This window comes from Spermophilus citellus (genome assembly GCF_964194105.1).
Source record: "Spermophilus citellus genome assembly, chromosome: 4".
NCBI classification, from domain to species: Eukaryota; Metazoa; Chordata; class Mammalia; order Rodentia; family Sciuridae; genus Spermophilus; species Spermophilus citellus.
In genome coordinates, this window is record NC_138185.1 from 70,742,172 (window position 1) to 70,760,467 (window position 18,296).

The 18,296-nt window shown below is 39.9% G+C and overlaps 1 protein-coding gene across 1 annotated transcript in view; it reads left to right on the forward strand.

Annotated features, from left to right (window-relative positions):
- Positions 1-18,296, forward strand: part of ADAMTSL3 (ADAMTS like 3) — a 519,919-nt gene that overhangs the window by 448,381 nt on the left and 53,242 nt on the right. The window contains exons 27-29 of the mRNA XM_081292846.1: positions 8,338-9,401; positions 14,861-14,988; positions 17,966-18,094. Of these exons, the coding sequence (XP_081148972.1) occupies positions 8,338-9,401; positions 14,861-14,988; positions 17,966-18,094 (1,321 nt within the window). The remainder of the gene's footprint in view (positions 1-8,337; positions 9,402-14,860; positions 14,989-17,965; positions 18,095-18,296) is intronic.

Genomic DNA, 18,296 nt, shown 5'->3' on the forward strand with positions numbered 1-18,296 from the left:
CTTGATTCTGCTCATTCTGTCCTGAGACCTCTGTTTTCCACACATCAGCATATTTCTAATCCATGGGTAAAGCAAATTAAGAAGAATTTAGACTTAATTTCAGCAACAAATGATAGAATGTGAAAGATCAAGATATAATTCTAAAGAAAGGTGGTTTTAAGAGATGTGCATCCACTTAGCAAATGTATCTTTGAAGCTTCTCACTTACTTATATTCTCCATGTGATTTCTTCCACTTAGAATTCAGGAGTGTGACATGTAGAAGTTAGACTGATAAACTTCCTAGTTGACTTTGCCAGTAATAAATTTGTATCCAACCTATTAAAAGGAAAAGAGTTGGGCTGGGGTTGTGGCTCAGTGGTAGAGCGCGCTCGCCTAGTACATGCAAGGCCCTGGGTTCGATCCTCAGCACCACATAAAAATAAATAAATAAAGATATTGTGTTCAACTAAAAAATAAATATAAAAAAGGAAAAGAGCTGAATATTTTTTAATATTAAAGTATTTTTCTTCAGTGTAATTTGAAAACAGCAAGAATGAAAACATGAAGTACTTTTTTTTTTTTTTTTTTAAAGAGAGAGTGAGAGGAGAGAGAGGAGAGAGAGAGAGAGAGAGAGAGAATTTTTAATATTTATTTTTTAGTTCTCGGCGGACACAACATCTTTGTTGGTATGTGGTGCTGAGGATCGAACCCGGGCCGCACGCATGCCAGGCGAGCGCGCTACCGCTTGAGCCACATCCCCAGCCCTGAAGTACTTTTTTTTAATATGGCAGTTTGGCTACCCTTTTAATTCATTATAAGTAATAAGCTTACTATGAAGAATTAATATAAATGACCTCATTCTATTCAGAGCTCTATGTATTTTCAGTGTTCAGGAGAGGATGCATATTTATACCCATAGATGTATGTTTTCTATAAGAGGGTCACAGCAGATGAATTCAGTTTCCACTACAGCAATTGAAATTAGTCAGCAGAGAGGTAATAGGGAATAGGGACATTGTGAATAATAGTTTCTGGATCCATTTCCTGCTTTGCTTTTTCATCTTTTTTTTTTCTTTAATTATTCCCTTGCAAAATAACATTCATTACCTCAGGTACCCTCCTGAACTTGCTTATGGTTAGGAAAAAAATATCTGAAGTGAACTATTCTTATTTTAATGCTGCTTGTGAGGGAGTTTGTGTGTGTGTGTATGTGTGTGAGTCAACTTTTCTGGAAAAACAAAATAATAGAAACATTAAATTAAATAAAATAATAAAATTTATTAAGCACTTACCATGGGGAATTCCTTGAATGCATTATCTCATTTAGTCCCCAGCAATGTGTGAGACAAATGTTACCCCATTTAGAGACAAGGAATCCAAGACTTAGGGAAAGTGTGAGATTTGCCCAAGGCCTGGTGCCTGGCAGTTGGATCCCTTGGCCTGTTTGACCACAAGTCTGTCCGATTCCTAAGCCTACGCTCTTCTTCACTTCCTTTCTTTGCTGATTCATGGACAGAATTAACATTTTTTCCTCCCTGGGAATCCTTTGAGAACAGATTTTCAAAATCTTAAGATTCCAAGTTTAAAGTCTCCTGGAATTCAGGAATGTCTGTGGCAAATGGCAGCATGTCATGCTTTGTTTGAGTGATTTATCTAATTTTTTTCTATCTGATTATTGTTGTGAATGGTTCTATAGCATTGTGATTAGATTCTAAACTATCTTAGAAGAGAGTGACATGAAAGTCATACTGGCAGTTTCCTCTAAAATAATAACAGAATAATATGGGAGTACATTGTGGCTATGAGGCCTTGCAATGTGGTACAAAATGAAATTATAAATTATTATGGTGAACAATGGAGGGCAGAGTAAAATTACAAATTTTACAGAGAAAAAGAAAAAAGATAGTTATATTTTCTCTTTACTCCACCCTGTTCCCTAGCCTGCCAGACAGGGAGTGCATGGAAGCAGACAAGAGGCAAGAATGCATGCTCCCTGCAACAGCCAGGTCACCCTGAGCTGGGCCTGCACATCAGCTGCAGCCTGGCCTCAGTCCATCACCTTCCCTCCATGGCCCTTGCTTTGATTGTTTCTCCCTCTGTGCTCCTGAAGAACATCCTCTTCTCCCTACATTTGTAGCACAGGACCAAGTGACGAGCGTGGCATTCTCCTGACCTCCCTGCCCCTGCTGTCTCTGCATCATTTCTCCACTGTTCATGTGCACTTAGTACTTGGATTGCCTTGTAGACCTTCTAAGGCACCATTATAGACCTGCAAGCTACTCTACCTTGCTCCAAGACACACTACCAGGTACTACTATCTTCTGCTTCAACATTTGCCAACATACAGAACAGCCAACACCCATGTACCCATGATGACCTTTATAACACCTGCTATCCCCATTTCACATCCTCACCTCCTCTATGAACCCCATGATTGTCTTCATTTCCAATCAGACACTTGAAAGAATAATAGAAATGTAGTGTTTGATTTTTGAAATTTTAAAATTATAACTCCTGGTGTCAGGGTCCTTGAGTTTTGGTGAAGAAGGATTCTGATTTTTCCCCAAAGTACTGAGATCAGGACCATTGAGGGAGGAGGGATATTCAAGATGCACCATGTGATTGACATATCAAGAATGTATGCCTAAGCCTCTTCCCAGGGTTATTTCAAACCCAGTTTCTTGTCTCCTGTCCTCTGTCTCCCTCTTTGTATCAGCTCACAGTCTGACGCTTGTGCTCCCCCAGCCTCGTGCCCACACCCTGAACCTTACGGTGCAGTATGGCTTCCACTGCTCCTCCCCCTGAACTTGTCAGTTCTGATGTTTCAGTAAGGCCAATCCCTGCCTGACATCCTGCAGCCCTTAAAAGCCAAGCCAGTATCAGGATCCCCTCACTCGCACCCATTTTGTGTTTGTATCAGCTCCTATAGAATCCAAATGCATATGCATTACTTTTTCTTTTACATATTTAATCCTTCACGTATTCATTCAACAAATAAGGCAGTGGGAGGAAACAATTTCATAAAGTAGGAAACCTTGAGGGGACTTCTGAAAGATAAGTATCCATTAATCAGGCCTACATGGGGAGAGGTACAGGAGGATTTGGGAAAAGAGAGCAACATGGAAAAAGGTAGAAGGTGTCAAAAGAAGTGGTAACTTTGTGAGAACTCAAGCAATCTCATAGGACTAGAACTTAGGTGAGTGATAACAAAAGAGACCTTGAGTTTCATGATGAATAGTTTAGATTCTAATGATCAGTTCATCTCCTCTGGCAGCTATGGAGACATTGAATAAATATGAAACTGTGGGCAGGGAGCCTAGTTCAGAGAATATGGCAATATCTAGGTAAGCATCATGAGAGCAGGAGCAAAGAGGATGAAATCTAACAATGGCTCTGATGTGTAATCCAAGTTCTTAATGCCTGACTAGAGTTAGGAGCTGAAGGAAAGGGACTGTGGTGTGTTTGTAAATGTTCAAAACCAGCTCTCCAGTGGGATCATGATAGGGGAGAAGTAGCTATCATTGGTTTGTCAGGTTCAGCTTCCACTGTATAAATATTGCCGCCATTGCCAGTTGCCATTCACCAGTGTGACATTGTTGAATACAGAGTTGGGAATAGATGCTAGCAATCTCACTGATTTGTGAGTGAATTTAGATGGTTCCCAGTTTCTGACTTGAGAAAATTGGCAGAATCAGATGCCATTAACTTAGGGAATATAGAAAGTAGAGGATCATTGGGATGGGGGGCACAGATAATATTTAGATTATAATATTGAATTAATTTTTTAATATTTTTTTATCTTTGTGGTGCTGGGGATCCAGCCCAGGACTTCACCACACTAGGCAAGTGTGCTGAGCTATATCCCCAGCCCAGATTATAATATGTGAAGAAAATTTTATCAGGAAGAAATTTCTAATAGACAGTGGATAAATAGGTCTGAAGCTCCAGAGAGTGGTCTAGGAGAGACAGATCAACTTGGGAGACATTAACCTAAAGGAATTATTTAAGATCATCCAAGGAAAACTATAGGGCAAGAAGAGAAAGTGGCCAAGCACTTGCACCCAAGGGGTAGAAACATCTAGTAGGATACTGGCCATAGCAGGATCAAAGGGAACCATAAAAAAGGTTTAAAATGTTGGGAAGGAGAGACTTCTTCAGGAAGGAAGTGATTGTGGTGCCATATACTCTAGAATGGACAAATAAGAACACAGAGGGAGGGCGTTGGATTTATCACTGAGAGGCCATGTGTGGTCTTTCCCAGAGAGTTTTAGTGCAGTTCTGGGAGCAGAAGCCAGACAGCATTTAGTTGAAAAGGGCAATAGAAACAAGTAAGTGAAAGCCATTTTTTTCAGGATGATCTGGGATTTACTATAGCCATGAGGCCTAGGGCCTTCATAACTCTTTTAGCAAGTCCCGCCCAATGTATCCCTTGCAGCCTCCACTCAGCTACCTGTTTTCCTACATTCTGAGAAGCTTTAAAAGAATCCAGAAAAACTGCCCAGGGTTTTTATACAGCTTCAAATTAGCTTGATGGATCTTCACTCCCAGAGGAAGGAAAGGGAATCCGCACCAGCCCAGCAGCCAGATTGAGGGCTGGATTCTGAGTAGGTGGAGTTCCAGCAGGGATAGGAAGGCTTACTTAGAGGCTGGGTCACAGCCAAAGCCCATTAGGGAGTGGCAGGAGTCAAATGCTGGCAAGACCAAGTGTAAATATCCAGCCCAGATGGCTTGGGGCAGAAGCCTGGCTTGACACCAAGCCTCAGATTCATGGCAAAGATACCATGGGAGTGAAGGCAGGACAGACAAGCGAGGAGCCACAGGCAACTCCCTGAAGAGCCCCAGGAACCTAGAACTGGCCTGTATGGCATGGTGGCACAAAGACTCAAAAGGGGGACACAGAGAAGAAAACGCTTCTCATTTTCTAAGAAATCTGCTTTCCATATTGGCTTCACCAATTTGCAGTCCCATCAGCAGTGGATGAGTGTACCTTTAGAAGAGACAAAAAAATGTGGCATTTCTCAAATCCAGCACAGTTGAGAGATGAGTTAGTCCAGGCCAGAACCCCCTCCAGAAGGATGCTGAGGTACCTGCTTGCTCTCTGCAGAGTGGACGATGCCCTTGCCTAATGAGCCTTAGCCAATGTCACTGCATTGGGACATTTCCATATATGGGAGGATGCAGTCTCCTAGAACTGGACCAGTTTTTTGTCTAAGAACTGAGCCCAGTGTCACCATACTCCAGGCATTGCTCCGGAGGAACTTAACATAATCCTAGTGACTCTGGAGGTTGAGGCAGGAGGATCACAAATTCAATGACAACCTCAGCGATTTAGCAAGACAATGTCTTAAAATAAAAAATATAAAGGGCTGTGGGTATATCTCAATAGTAGAACAGTCCTGAGTTCAATTCCCTGTGGGGTGTGCGTGTATGTGTTTATAATTATTGGTGGAAAATGCATTAATACACTAACCTGCCAAACATCATAATTTGGTAACACAGTACACAGTGGAGTCTGGGTTGTTTACCCTTGAGGGCACATGGCTAATTGGGAGCTGTGACTTGCTGCTTGCTGCCCAGCATCACTAGAGAGTATTGTACCTTATATTGCTAGCCTGGGAGAAGATAAAAATTCAAAATATGGTTTCTCCTGAATGCAGATAGCTTTTGTACCATAAGAAAGTCAAAGGAGCATTAAGTGGAACCATCCTGATTAGGGGACCATCTGTGATGACTCAAAGTATGATTACTGAAACAGAGACCAGAAAGCACTCTTCCCTCTATCTTCTTATAGAAGATGTTGCATGTTGCACAGGAATCTCGTTAGATAACATGGATGCTGCTTCTAATTTTCCCTTTCCTCTTTACAAGCAGCATCCCATAAAATTGTCTTTCAGTAAAATAAACTGGGACAAGAATACCTCTCTCTACTATTTTGGTTTAATCATGGTACACTCTAGGGCAATGGTCCTCAAACTTTGCTGCACATTCAGTCCCCTGAGGAGCTTTTAAATACTTTAATACCCACACTGTACACTAAATTAGAACGTTTGTGGATGGAACCTAGGGCATTGAAATTAATAAATAGTTATCTGTTTTTATTGAGCATTTTCTGTGAAGATTAAGTATTTTGAAAACCATTGTTTATGTAGTAATGGGTGGACTATGAATTTAACCAGAGAATCCTCTTCTGTTAGTTTTCCTTCACTATGACAAGGTATCTGAGAGAAATTGATTAACAGGAGAAAACATTTATTTTGGCTCATGGTTTCATAGGTTTTAGTCCTTGGTCAGAAGGCTACATAGTTTTTGGTGGTGGAAGGGTGAGTTGGAATAAAATTGTTCACCTCATGATGATGAGAAGCAAAGAAGGAGAGAAGGAGGCCAAATACAAAATATACTCTTCAAAGGCCTATCTGCCTCCCAGGACCTACTTCCTCTAACTATGCCCCACCTCCTAAAGTTTGCTCCACCTCCAGCATCACAGGCTGGCAACCAAGCCATGTGGCTTTTAAGGGACAGCTTATGTCCAAAACATAACACCTCTATAATGTCTTCTTTCTGCCTTTGGTCATGATTCAAAGTAAGTTCAAAATTTTATGTTGCCCATTAAAAGAAAATCTATATGCTTTAACTGGATAGGGCCAGGTTGACATTCTCTGTGGATACTCTGTAATCCCAAAGAGGAAACTGTCCAAGTGGCAGGTCATCTGATACCACTTAGAAATGAGTTGAGGGAATATCCTGGGTTAGAACCCTTGGACCCATTCTGAGATCCATAGGCCTGAACTACCAGTTGCACATCAATGAAGTTTGTACACAAATTAATATGTGTCCTTCACTGAAAAACCTCTATTTCGGAAATTATGAGTCTCTGTTGCTTTTCTGAACCTAACGACACCACTAAATCCCAGGAGGTTGCCACACCAAAAAAGGCTTATGAACCAGCAAGAGGACTGTAGAAATTATTCTTGTAAACAGTACATACCCTGTAACTACTGCCAAGGCCTGAGAAAGCCAACTAAGAGGAATATTGATCTGGTTTTTCTCACAGCATGTCAATGCTGCTATTAATTCTCAGAGGGCCAAAGTAATGAGGTCCCAACTTCATGACCTCCTGAATCGAGTAATACTTGATGCAAGTCCAGTCCTTCTCCTACCACTCACTAGTATCTCCAAGCCCTCCAGCTCATACCCCACATCTGCCCAGAGACCAAAATGTATCATCAAGCAGGAACCAGATTTGTTCCCACATCATGGTCCCTTCCTTCTCCTCCAAATCACACAAATCATAGTATATTTCCTCTCAGGTGAAACAGGGAGAGAGGCACTTCCCTGGGGACAGGATCTGAGGTGTGTCGTCCTTGGCCCCAGCCAGTTCACTAGAATCCATGCCAGAAAAAAAGCCAGCCCATCTCTGACCCCCCCTCAGTCTGCTCTGTACCTTCTTTCCAAACCTGCCTTTGTTACCTAGCCAGTGGGCACAGTAATCATATAGAAGAGCCCATTAAGTGCCTACTACTATGCTGTGCTCTTGACACAAACAATCTGACTTCATTTCCACACTCCTCTAATGAAAGTACTAATTAAATTATCCAGTTTACAGATAAGAAAACTAAGGCTCAGAAAAATGAAATGACTTATTCATGTGGCAGAGCTAAGGTTCAAACTCCAGATTTGTCTGGCTTCAAAATACCTGCTTTATCTTTTCTTTTTTGATCATGGCTCCCCATTGCTTCCTCAGACCCTGCCATGCTTGTTTAACTGGCATATTTGGGCTAGTTTCTGCAATTGACTAACCTCATTCTCCTTTTTGAACCCTTCAAATGAATATATTCACATTTCCATTCTCTTCTTTCTTCAGATTTGGTGTAGCCATGACTCCAAGCCAGACTAGCTCCTCAAAGGTAACCCTGCCAAATGGTAGAGGCCCAACGTATCAGATCACCCTCTTACTGATGAAATTTATACCCAAAACTTGGTGAAACAGGGAGAGAGGCACTTTATGAATTATATATTATTAAGCCATCATATGATCATGCATTAGAATGAATACTTCTCTAATGTAGAATAACCATTCTCTAAATTTCATTAAAGCATTTAACCCCTTACTTCCCCAAAACAGGGCTTTATAAAATAAATCACACGTTTTCATGCACCTCATTTAAACTTGCATTCTTTGCTGAAGTACTAGATAGTTGTAAAATTTATTTGTGTATACATGTATCATGTTATTCATGTTTTAACTCAGATATTTTAAAATAGTAATGTAGGTTTGGGAGATGACTGTCAAAAAGTTGTTAGTATTTTTGAATTTTTTAAAATTTTCTTTTCTTTCTTTTTTCCTGCAGAAGTAAAACCAAAGACAAAAATAAAACTTGGTGAGCAGGGTCCTCAGATTCTCAGTGTCCAGAGAGTCTATATTCAGACAAGGGAGGAGAAACGTATTAATCTGACCATTGGCAACAGAGCCTATTTGCTGCCCAACACATCTGTGATTATTAAATGCCCAGTACGACGATTCCAGAAGTCTCTGATCCGGTGGGAGAAGGATGGCCATTGTCTGCAGAACTCCAAACGACTTGGCATCACCAAGTCAGGCTCACTGAAGATCCACAGTCTCGCAGCCCCTGACATTGGTGTGTACAGATGCGTTGCAGGCTCAGCCCAGGAAACAGTTGTGCTCAAGCTCATTGGAACAGACAACCGGCTCATTGCACACCCTGCCCTCAGAGAGCAAATGAGGGAATATCCTGGGATGGATGGCAACGAAGCTGATAGTTTGGGAACTGCGTGGCATAAAATGAGACAAATGTGGAGTAACAAAAATGAGCTTTACCTACATGATGACCAAATTAATAACCAGCCTTTCTTAAGAGCTTTGTTAGGCCACTGCAGCAATTCTGCAGGCAACACCAATTCCTGGGAGTTTAAGAATAAGCAGTTTGAAGCAGCAGTTAAACAGGGAGCATATAGCATGGATACAGTCCAGTTTGATGAACTGATAAGAAACATGAGTCTGCTTCTGGAAACCAGAGAGGTCAGCGATGACCTTGCCTCTCAGGTGATTTACCAGCTGGTGGCTGAGTTAACCAAGGACCAGTCAACACACATTCAATGGAGGGGCATCCAGGAAGAGGTGCCTCCTGCTGCGCAGCTCAGGAGCACAACAGAAAGTCTGCCCCAGAGCTCAAAAGTGAAAAACTCAGGCAGGCTGACCTTTAAACCAAAAGGACCTATTCTCATGAGGCAAAGCCAACACCCTTCAGTTTCATTTAACAAAACAATAAATGCAAGGATTGGAAATACTGTGTATATCACTAAAAGGACAGAGGTCATCAATATACTCTGTGACCTTCTTACCCCCGGTGAGGCCACATATACATGGACCAAGGATGGAGCACTGTTACAACCATCAGTAAAGTAAGTAAAATAAGAATACAGCATTCATTTTGGTAGTCCTTTTTTAATGGCCAGTCTAGATTTCTTGAAAACATTTCAAATTCTTTCTCCTAAGACTATGTTTTTAACTAAAACAAAACTAAAGAATGTTAGGAGAAAAATTGGATATCCAAAATAATTTTCTGTTTTCATGCATTGTCTTATGCCATACAATAGAAAAATAAAATGATAAGAATCAAAGTTTTCTGAGATGCTTAAAATACAATATTCAATCATTTTATTTTCATCTCTATGTTAGGGCAAAAGTACCCCATTTCATTTATTTTACATAAAATAAGGGATAACCAATATTAACTCATTTTTGAATTCTTCTAATTTTGCTGTTTTACATAAAGATACTGTGCTTTCTTTCAATTTGCATTTAAGAGTGCAACTTGCACCTTATCTGTCTCTAGAGATTGTAAGAGAAAGAAACAAAACAGCAGGTGTGAAATTGGTTTGCACACCATAAAGTACTTTCAAAAAGCAAGTTTAATTTTCATCTTGTCCTTTGTGCCTTGATCCTAATACACAAAACGTCAGAAACCCAGGCAAAATTCAGTTTTTAAAAAATAATAAATCATTAGGCTAAGGCTTAAACAAAAATATAGGAAAAAGTCTAAATTTTGTATTTGTATCTTAGGACTCTTAACACAATTTTGCAATGAGATTGTAAAAGTGGAATAAACCATAAAGTTTAGTCATTCTTAAATCTTTTAGTCTGAGGGTCTCTCTAAATTTAAAAATGATTGAGGAACCCAAAGAGTTTTTGTTATTTGAGTTATATTTATTGCTGTTTAGCTTGTTAGATATATAAACCAAGAAACATTTTGAACATCTCTATTGATTTATTTATAAAAAATAATCTTTGTGAATGCCTATTACATGTTTATATAAATATTTTTAAAAAGCAATACCCACCATCCCAAATTACTGATACCAGTGGAATTGCTTTATATCTTTGCAAATCTCTTTAGTGTCTGGCTTAATAAAAGATATTCTTAGCTGGACACAATGGCACATACTAAAGGCTGACACAGGAGGATCACAGGTTCCAGGCCAGCCTCAGCAACTTAGCAAGACACTGTCTCAAAATTTAAAAAATAAATAAATAAATAAGGACTTGGGATGTAGCTTAATGCTAGAGAGCTTCCCTAGCATGTGCAAGGCCTCAGGTTCAATCCCTGCCTGGTGTAACTAACACACACACACACTTCTTATATATGCATACAGAGATTCTTATATATGCTTTTGCACCTGTTTGGGTATATTGTTCTAGTTGAAACTTATGGTGAATAAACTGCCTCAAAAAGATATGTTGAAAAAGGGAATATCTTAATGCTATTTTCAGGTAATTGTGGATATTCTCCTTTAAAACTACACCAAACGTGGACAAATGGTAGTTTCTCAAAGGTTATTTGGAATGTGAAATCGAAATCGTATTTGTGAAATGTTGGCACTCTGTTCACTGAAACCTACTGATTTTTTTAATATTTATTTTTCAGTTGTACACAATATCTTTATTTTGTGTATTTATTTTTATGTGGTGCTGAGGATTGAACCCAAGGCCTCACACGTGCTAGATGAGCGCTCTACTGCTGAGCCACAACCCCAGCCCAAATCTACCGATTTTTACCTTGCACTTTGAATAGATTTTTTTCACCTAAGCAAGAGTTTATAATATCATATCAAATTTGTAAAATATTGGCTCACTGAGTTATACCAATATCTTCTAAAACATTGACACATTTATTTATACCATATAAAAATTCACAGATACTTTAATATTACCATCAGGAAAATCTCTGTTTTGGAAATGTGCCAACCTCTCAATGATAGATGCTAGCTTTCCAAAATTCTAATTTTTGCTTGAAAGCTCCAATTTTATCATTGGCAACAAATACTGTCAGTTGTTTTCCTTGAGTTGACCAGCTCACTTTGTTCATTTGAAAATATATATGTGTCTGCCAAATACCCAAGTTCAAAACACAGTGTGGACTTTTTTTGTCATAGCTTGTCTGCCAGGTATTCTTTCAAACAAACATCATAGTCCATGAAAACAACAGCTAACAGTTCAATCACACCAGCATGTTTCAGCACACAGTGGAAGTGTTTTGTGTATGCTTCCTGTTTTGTTATACAGAATATTACAAACCGTTGTACTGGGTTGAAGTTTAGTTAAATTAACAAGTTTTAGTACTTCATTTGGAACGTCTTGAAGTGATACTGGCAGTTTTGTTTGTATTGCATTGTGTGGTAGTCCAGACCACAGTGACTATGTGGATGACACTGCCTGCTTCACGCCAGGAGTCTGAACATCACTGTCTTTGAAAAATCAGTGCAAAGGTCAATACAACAATGGAAAAAGCAAATAATGTTTCAGTATTATGGGGAACATCCTTTCCTCTCACTGACACAAGGTCCATGGACCACCCTCTGTAGACTGCTATCTGGCTCACAGTTCAATTGTGTGCATTGTAAGGAAAGAGCCTGAGAAAGCTGATGAGTTGACCTATGGCCACACAAGTACTACAGTGATATAGAGGAACGTGGACATTTAGAATAAATATTTGTCAAATTGAGTTGATTGCCAATAGTTGACTTGATGAAGCCAGGCATGGTGGCACACGCCTGTAATCACAGGGAGGAGGAGGCTGAGGAAAGGGAATCACAAGTTCAAAGCCAGACTTGGTAACATAGTGAGGCCCTAAGCAACTTAGTGAGACCCTGTCTGTAAATAAAATTTTTAAAAACGGCCGGGGATATTGCTCAATGGTTATGTGCCCCTGGGTTCAATCACTGGTACCCCCCCAAAAAAAAGTTAACTTGATGAAATAGAATTAAGTTTTCTGAGGCTGAGATTTGTAGAGCTCATGTAAATAAAAGGTTTTGACATGGTACACCCCACTCAGATGTGTTTCTGCATGCTTCAAGATCAACCATTCAAAACTGAAGAAACTCCATATGTCTAATAAAAATTTTTTATTTTTGTTTATTTAAGAGAGTAAGATCCATTTTTCTTTTTAGTTTTTTCTCTGAAACCTATGCAATTTATTTGTTCATTTTACTTTTAATTTCCTGTACATAACAAAGGTGCTCAAATATATTTTTCTGAGCCTCACAAATCTTTTCAACAGAAGAAATTCAGAAACAGAATTATGTTTCTAAGAACCTCTGTCCTGTCAAAAGAAACCATATAGGTGTGGAATATTGTTTGGACAGTATTGAGTAAAAAATCTCAGCGAGGAAGGGAAGGCTATGGGTGAGTCAGCTAGAGATGGTGTGTATAGAAAGTTCAGCCTTGTCATTACGTCAAGTTGACAGTAAGACTGTGAAGCAGAGGCCATGGTTGGATCTGTTAGGAGCTCTGCCTGCTGGTTCTCCAGCTCAAGGACTGCTCTGGCTTAGGTACCTGGGCGGCATCCCTTGGAAAGTAAGGCTCACAAGTGCTCAGCAATCTCAAACTCATTGACTTCTTGAGGCCTACCAAATAAATTGAGAATTGATAAATCATACAAACATGTTTGAAAAAATTAAGAAAATAAGTTAGTATATTTTTCATGTCTGTATAGTTAGGAGTCATACTTTTGTTTTCAACTGCTCCTCCTCAGTGGTAATTTAACAGTGAATATCTAGCCCTGCAGACAGATAGGTCTGCCATAGTGCCGTTGCTGTGGACCACTTCATCTGTCTTGACTTCTGTCCCTTTTGTGTATTTCACACGTGTGCTACAGGGGAGCCTCATATCCTCCTTGTACCTTTCCTCTGTGCCATTACTGTGTTCTGTTCTGGTCATTCATGTATTTATTCATAAAAGGTTTTTTGGTGTATAAAACTCACTGTGCTAAGCAGTGGAAATTCACAGCTGTGAATAAGATTTGGCCCCTGCCCTTGAAAAGATCACACTCTAGTGGAAAGAAATAGATATTTCAGCAATTAAATACTTGAACCAGAGAATAAGGAGCCCAGAGGGGATAGAAGATAAATGGAAGAGTATTGGGGAAAACTTTACAGGGGAAATTACATGTGATCCAGTACCCAATGGTAGGACAAAGTTTTGCAGGAAGAAAGGCCATTTCAGATAAAGAGAACAACATATGCATAAGCTCAGGGTGATGTAAGATCATGGAATGTTCTGGAAACAAGTTTGTTATGGCTGGAGCATAGGATGAGTGACAGGAAGTGACAGGAAGAAGTGGCTCAGCTCAATTAATGAAGAAATGCTATGTTTAGAAGTCAGACTTGTCCCTGTTGCTAAGATCTATAAAGTGGGATGGGAAAATAAATAATACATGGGCCAATGGTCCAGGTTAGAAGTAGATTCATATCATTAGGAATAATAAAATTTAAAGTTTCTCTCACTTCTCTGAATAATAACCTAATTAGTAAACACCTGATTGTCAAAGTGGTATTTTCATGTAGGCTTTTAGTAATATCAGTAATTGGAAAACTATAAGGGACTCATGCAGTTTATTCCTGATTCTTTTTGTATGTGTGTGTGTGGGGGGAGAGGGGTACAGGGATTGACCCCAGGGGCTCTCAACCACTGAGCCACATCCCCAGATGTTTTTCTTTCGAGACAGGATTTCACTGAGTTCCTCAGGACCTCACTAAATTACTGAGACTGAATTTGAACTTGTAATCCTCTTCCCTCAGCTTCCCAAGCCACTGAGATTACCGGCATATACCACTATGCCCACTATCCCTAATTCTTTTTTTTTTTTTTTAAAGAGAGAGTGAGAGAAGAGAGAGAGAGAGAGAGAGAGAGAGAGAGAGAGAATTTTCAACATTCATTTTTTAGTTCTCGGCGGACACAACATCTTTGTTGGTATGTGGTGCTGAGGATCGAACCCGGGCCGCACGCACGCCAGGCGAGCGCGCTACCGCTTGAGCCACATCCCCAGCCCTATCCCTAATTCTTAATGGCACAGTCAAAATTCCGTACAAACTGCAGCCTTAGCTTGTTACCTCAACTGACCTTTTCACACAGTGATAGTGAGACAGTGATCTATCACAGAGTAGCTTATACCAAAGCCCGCTGGATCTCACTGTGAAAACTCATACCTGAAGCGTCTTAGGAAGGATTTGGGCTGGAAATGAAGGTTTAATACCCAACAAACTAATAGGTTTGTTTTTAAATGGGGTAGATTAAGCCAAAATTCCATCCAGAAGAGTCCGTTCTCATGTAAAGGAAGATGGGATGCTGGCTATCCAAGCACTGTCTAGTTCTAAGGGTGTAGTGAACCTAAGGCAAGAGAAGAGACTCTCCTGCCCTGCTGATCTGCATGCCTGTAGGTAGGATGCTTGACAAGATCATCTTTGGGGATCCCTGTTAGGCCAAGGCCTATAAATTTGTTTTTCTTCTTTCTCTGCAACTTTTAATGGCCCCAGGGCAGTTAAAGGTGTTACTTGAATGCACCCTCTTTATAACTCTTTTACAGGATAATTTCGGATGGACCTGGGAGAATACAGATAAAGAATCCTACAAGGAAAGAACAAGGAATTTATGAATGTTCTGTAGCTAATCATCTTGGTTCTGATGTGGAAAGTTCTTCTGTGCTGTATGCAGGTAATCCCCTTGGTTGAAACCTAGAATGTTTCTGTTTTGTTTTTAACATTAATCTCCACAGTGTCAGTTCTCAACCTTGAACCCCATCAGTTACCTGAAGGCTTGTTAAAACCTAGATTGCTGGTTCCTACCCTTGTGATTCTGCCTCGGTAGGTGTGGATGAGTCTGAGAATTGGTGTTTTAGTATGTTTCTAGGTTATGTGGCTGTTGATGGATAAAGGCCCATTCTCTGGAAGTGGCTAATCTAGAGCTTATTCTTGAAGAAAAGGAGATTAGTGAGGCAGATTTAGTAGGATTGATATTATGGACTTTTCTTTCCTTTAAAGTCCCAAAATATTTTTTTAAAAAGTTTTTAAGATTTTTAAAAAGTTCTTTAAAGTTTAGAGGTTTTTTCCTTTTCCTTTAAAGGAAAGAGAATAATTATTCTTTTGCATATCCCTCCTGATAGCATGCCTGCCAATCCTTAGAAATACCTCCTGGAGGTTGCAACTTTACATGAATGTGTGTCTTCACAGGAGCTGGACAATGTCATTTTGATATTAAAATGTGTTTTTATTATAAAGGAACATTTTAGGTGGCAGTGCTTCTTGTGGGAGGCTTATGTTTTGTAAAAATAAAACAAGAGCTATTCCCGACCTCCATACTCTGGAGTTTCTGGTGTCTATGGCTCAAATAGACTTAGATGAGAAGAGGAACAATATCAGGGTTTAGAGACTGGCATTTGGTCAACTAAGAGTAGTGCTGTGTGGTAGGTGCTTCACGTTTTTTAATTGAGGAGACTGGCCAGTTGATTTTAAAAGGCCCTTGAATCTGCATGGCTTAAAGATTCTGAGCCCCTTCTCTGGCTGTCTTCTCAAGGCAGAGCCTTTAGCCTTTTGTTTTCTCCTGGATTATTCTGCCCTGTGAACATTAGCTCCTTTCCAGGAAGAGTCAGTTCCAAGTTTTTGGAATTCCTGGGGGAATAGAATTTACCCTACACATCTGCACATGTACACTCCAGTTTCCCCTTAAGCCCATCCCAGAATAATCTAAATTTCTAGTAGTCCTCAGGAGCCAGAGGATGAGCTGTGACAACCAAAGCCCTCTGTCGGCCAAAAGTTTTCTGTCTTTACACTTCTTAAGGTAGCTTTCCACTGGGCCACACTCTCTAGGAGAATACAATGCTCGGTCCCCCAAACGTGACCTTTCCTTGATTCTCTTCTCCAGAATACCATGGTTACCAAGATAGCTTGCTGAAGTGTCATTATTCTCTCATGAATTAGCTATGCATAGACCATAAAAATGGTTAAAGAAGTATAGTCTCCCCACTGCCCGGGAGCTTATATATTAATGTCAGATTAGGGAAACCAATCACTGCAATGGTGCTGTGGTAGAGGAATGTTGTCAGTGTCCTTCCTGGGATGTTGCCTTCCCTGATACCCACAAACTTCTGTGTAACCCCTGGGCAAACAGCCTCTTTCTCTATGTCAACATCCATAACCCTGAGCAGTAATGGTGTCACCAGTCCTTGAGCTCCTCATGGGCAAGAATGTGTGTTTTCCAACTCTGTATTCCTGTTGTTCATGTCAGGCAGAAAGTACGTTTCCTGAATGAGTTAATGAATTAATCTGTTAGCTAAGTATCAAAATTCAAAGAAGTGAAAGTCTTTGGATTCTTTACTCTTTGGGGGTTTGTTTTTATTTTTTTTTCCTATAAGTTTTATCCAGGTATTTGTTTCACATTAACTAAAATGCTAAATTTGAACTTTCCTTGCAGACTATTCTAATCCACTTGTAATAACCTCAGAGAGTTTCATAAATTGGGTACATCTAATGTCTTCTCCCTTGAGATTTTCTGCGTATAGAGAGATGTGAATAATATTTTAAGTAGGCCTCTTTGCAGTTAATAGTCTTTAAATAATAATAGCATTTTATTTTAAATTGAGATGAGTTCATTTAAGTCAGGTAAGAAGGGGCCTCTATGAACCATACTTTGAGTGAGAGAAGTGTAGCTGGAAGATACCTAAGAAATCTTTTACTGAAGTCCTTTCACTGGGATTCAAACTAAAGTCCAGAGAGGAAAAATTTTGCATGAGCACATGAATATATAATTAGAAGAGGCTCAACAGGAATTGTGGTCTTCCTATATGATTTTCTCTGATTTGTCTTTGAATGATATCTAGAACCCTAGTTTTTATTCTGGGGAGAACACAACAGCCTGACTCTGGCACCATATATAGAAAAACTTTGTAAGAGATATTGTAGATACCATGTTTATATTGAAAATACCTGCTTGCACCCTCTGCACTGGTAGGTAGTCTTTGTGATTATCAAGAGAGGAGAAGTACCTCTGATCTTGTTACCCCAGAATGGACACAGGATGGGCATTTGGAAAATGTTTTAACTGAATAGAACCTTGTCTTATTCTTAGCTCAAGATGAGAGGGCTCCTAGAGGTTTCTCCATCCAGGATAACTCCTACCAAGGGGCAGAAGAATGGATCAGAATATTTGGTCCTGCTCCTTCAGCCCATGCCTTCTCCCTTCCAGAAAATGTCAGGTGGTCACAAGCCCTGGCATGTTTTGTCCCTGCTTCAACTCATCCCAGGCCACATGGCAGAGACATTATTCCTGCCCTTTCATGTCTTCCTTGCTTCTTCTGAACTTCTGAATTCCTTCTTCAAATTATCAAAGAGGAATTATTCTTTATTCTGATTATAAAAGCAAAATATCTTTATAGTCTACATATAATTGTTGCAGTGCACCTTTGAAAGCATCCAGCCAACTGTCTATCCATCCATCTATATATCCATCTGTTCATCTGTCCACTGAGCATCTCTAGCTATGTATGTATCAGTCCCCATGGTGTACCATGGGGGATAGCAAGGATCAGCATTCTACCCTGCTCTCAAAGAGCTCAACAAAGTTTACAAAAGGCAGAATGGTTTATCAACAACTGAAGCCTGAACCTAACATAGTTTCCTGCTCCCTTTGAATTAAGAGGCACCGGTCATCTTGTCTGTTGAAAGAAATATCACCAAACCAGAGCACAACCATCTGTCCATTGTGGTGGGAGGCATCGTGGAGGCAGCCCTTCAAGCAAATGTGTCAATCCGATGTCCTGTAAAAGGTAAGCATGGTTGTTTTCAGTGGGAGGGTGCATGACTAGCCAATTGCCAGGGACAGCAGCTGGTATTTTAATATTCTAGACTTCAATCTGATAGGCTTAAAAATCTGATTTTCAGCACACTGACAGTTGATCTGACTCTGAAGAGAGAGCTTATCCAAGCTTAGAGGACAAATGTATAAAACAGAATGCCGATTTACTTATC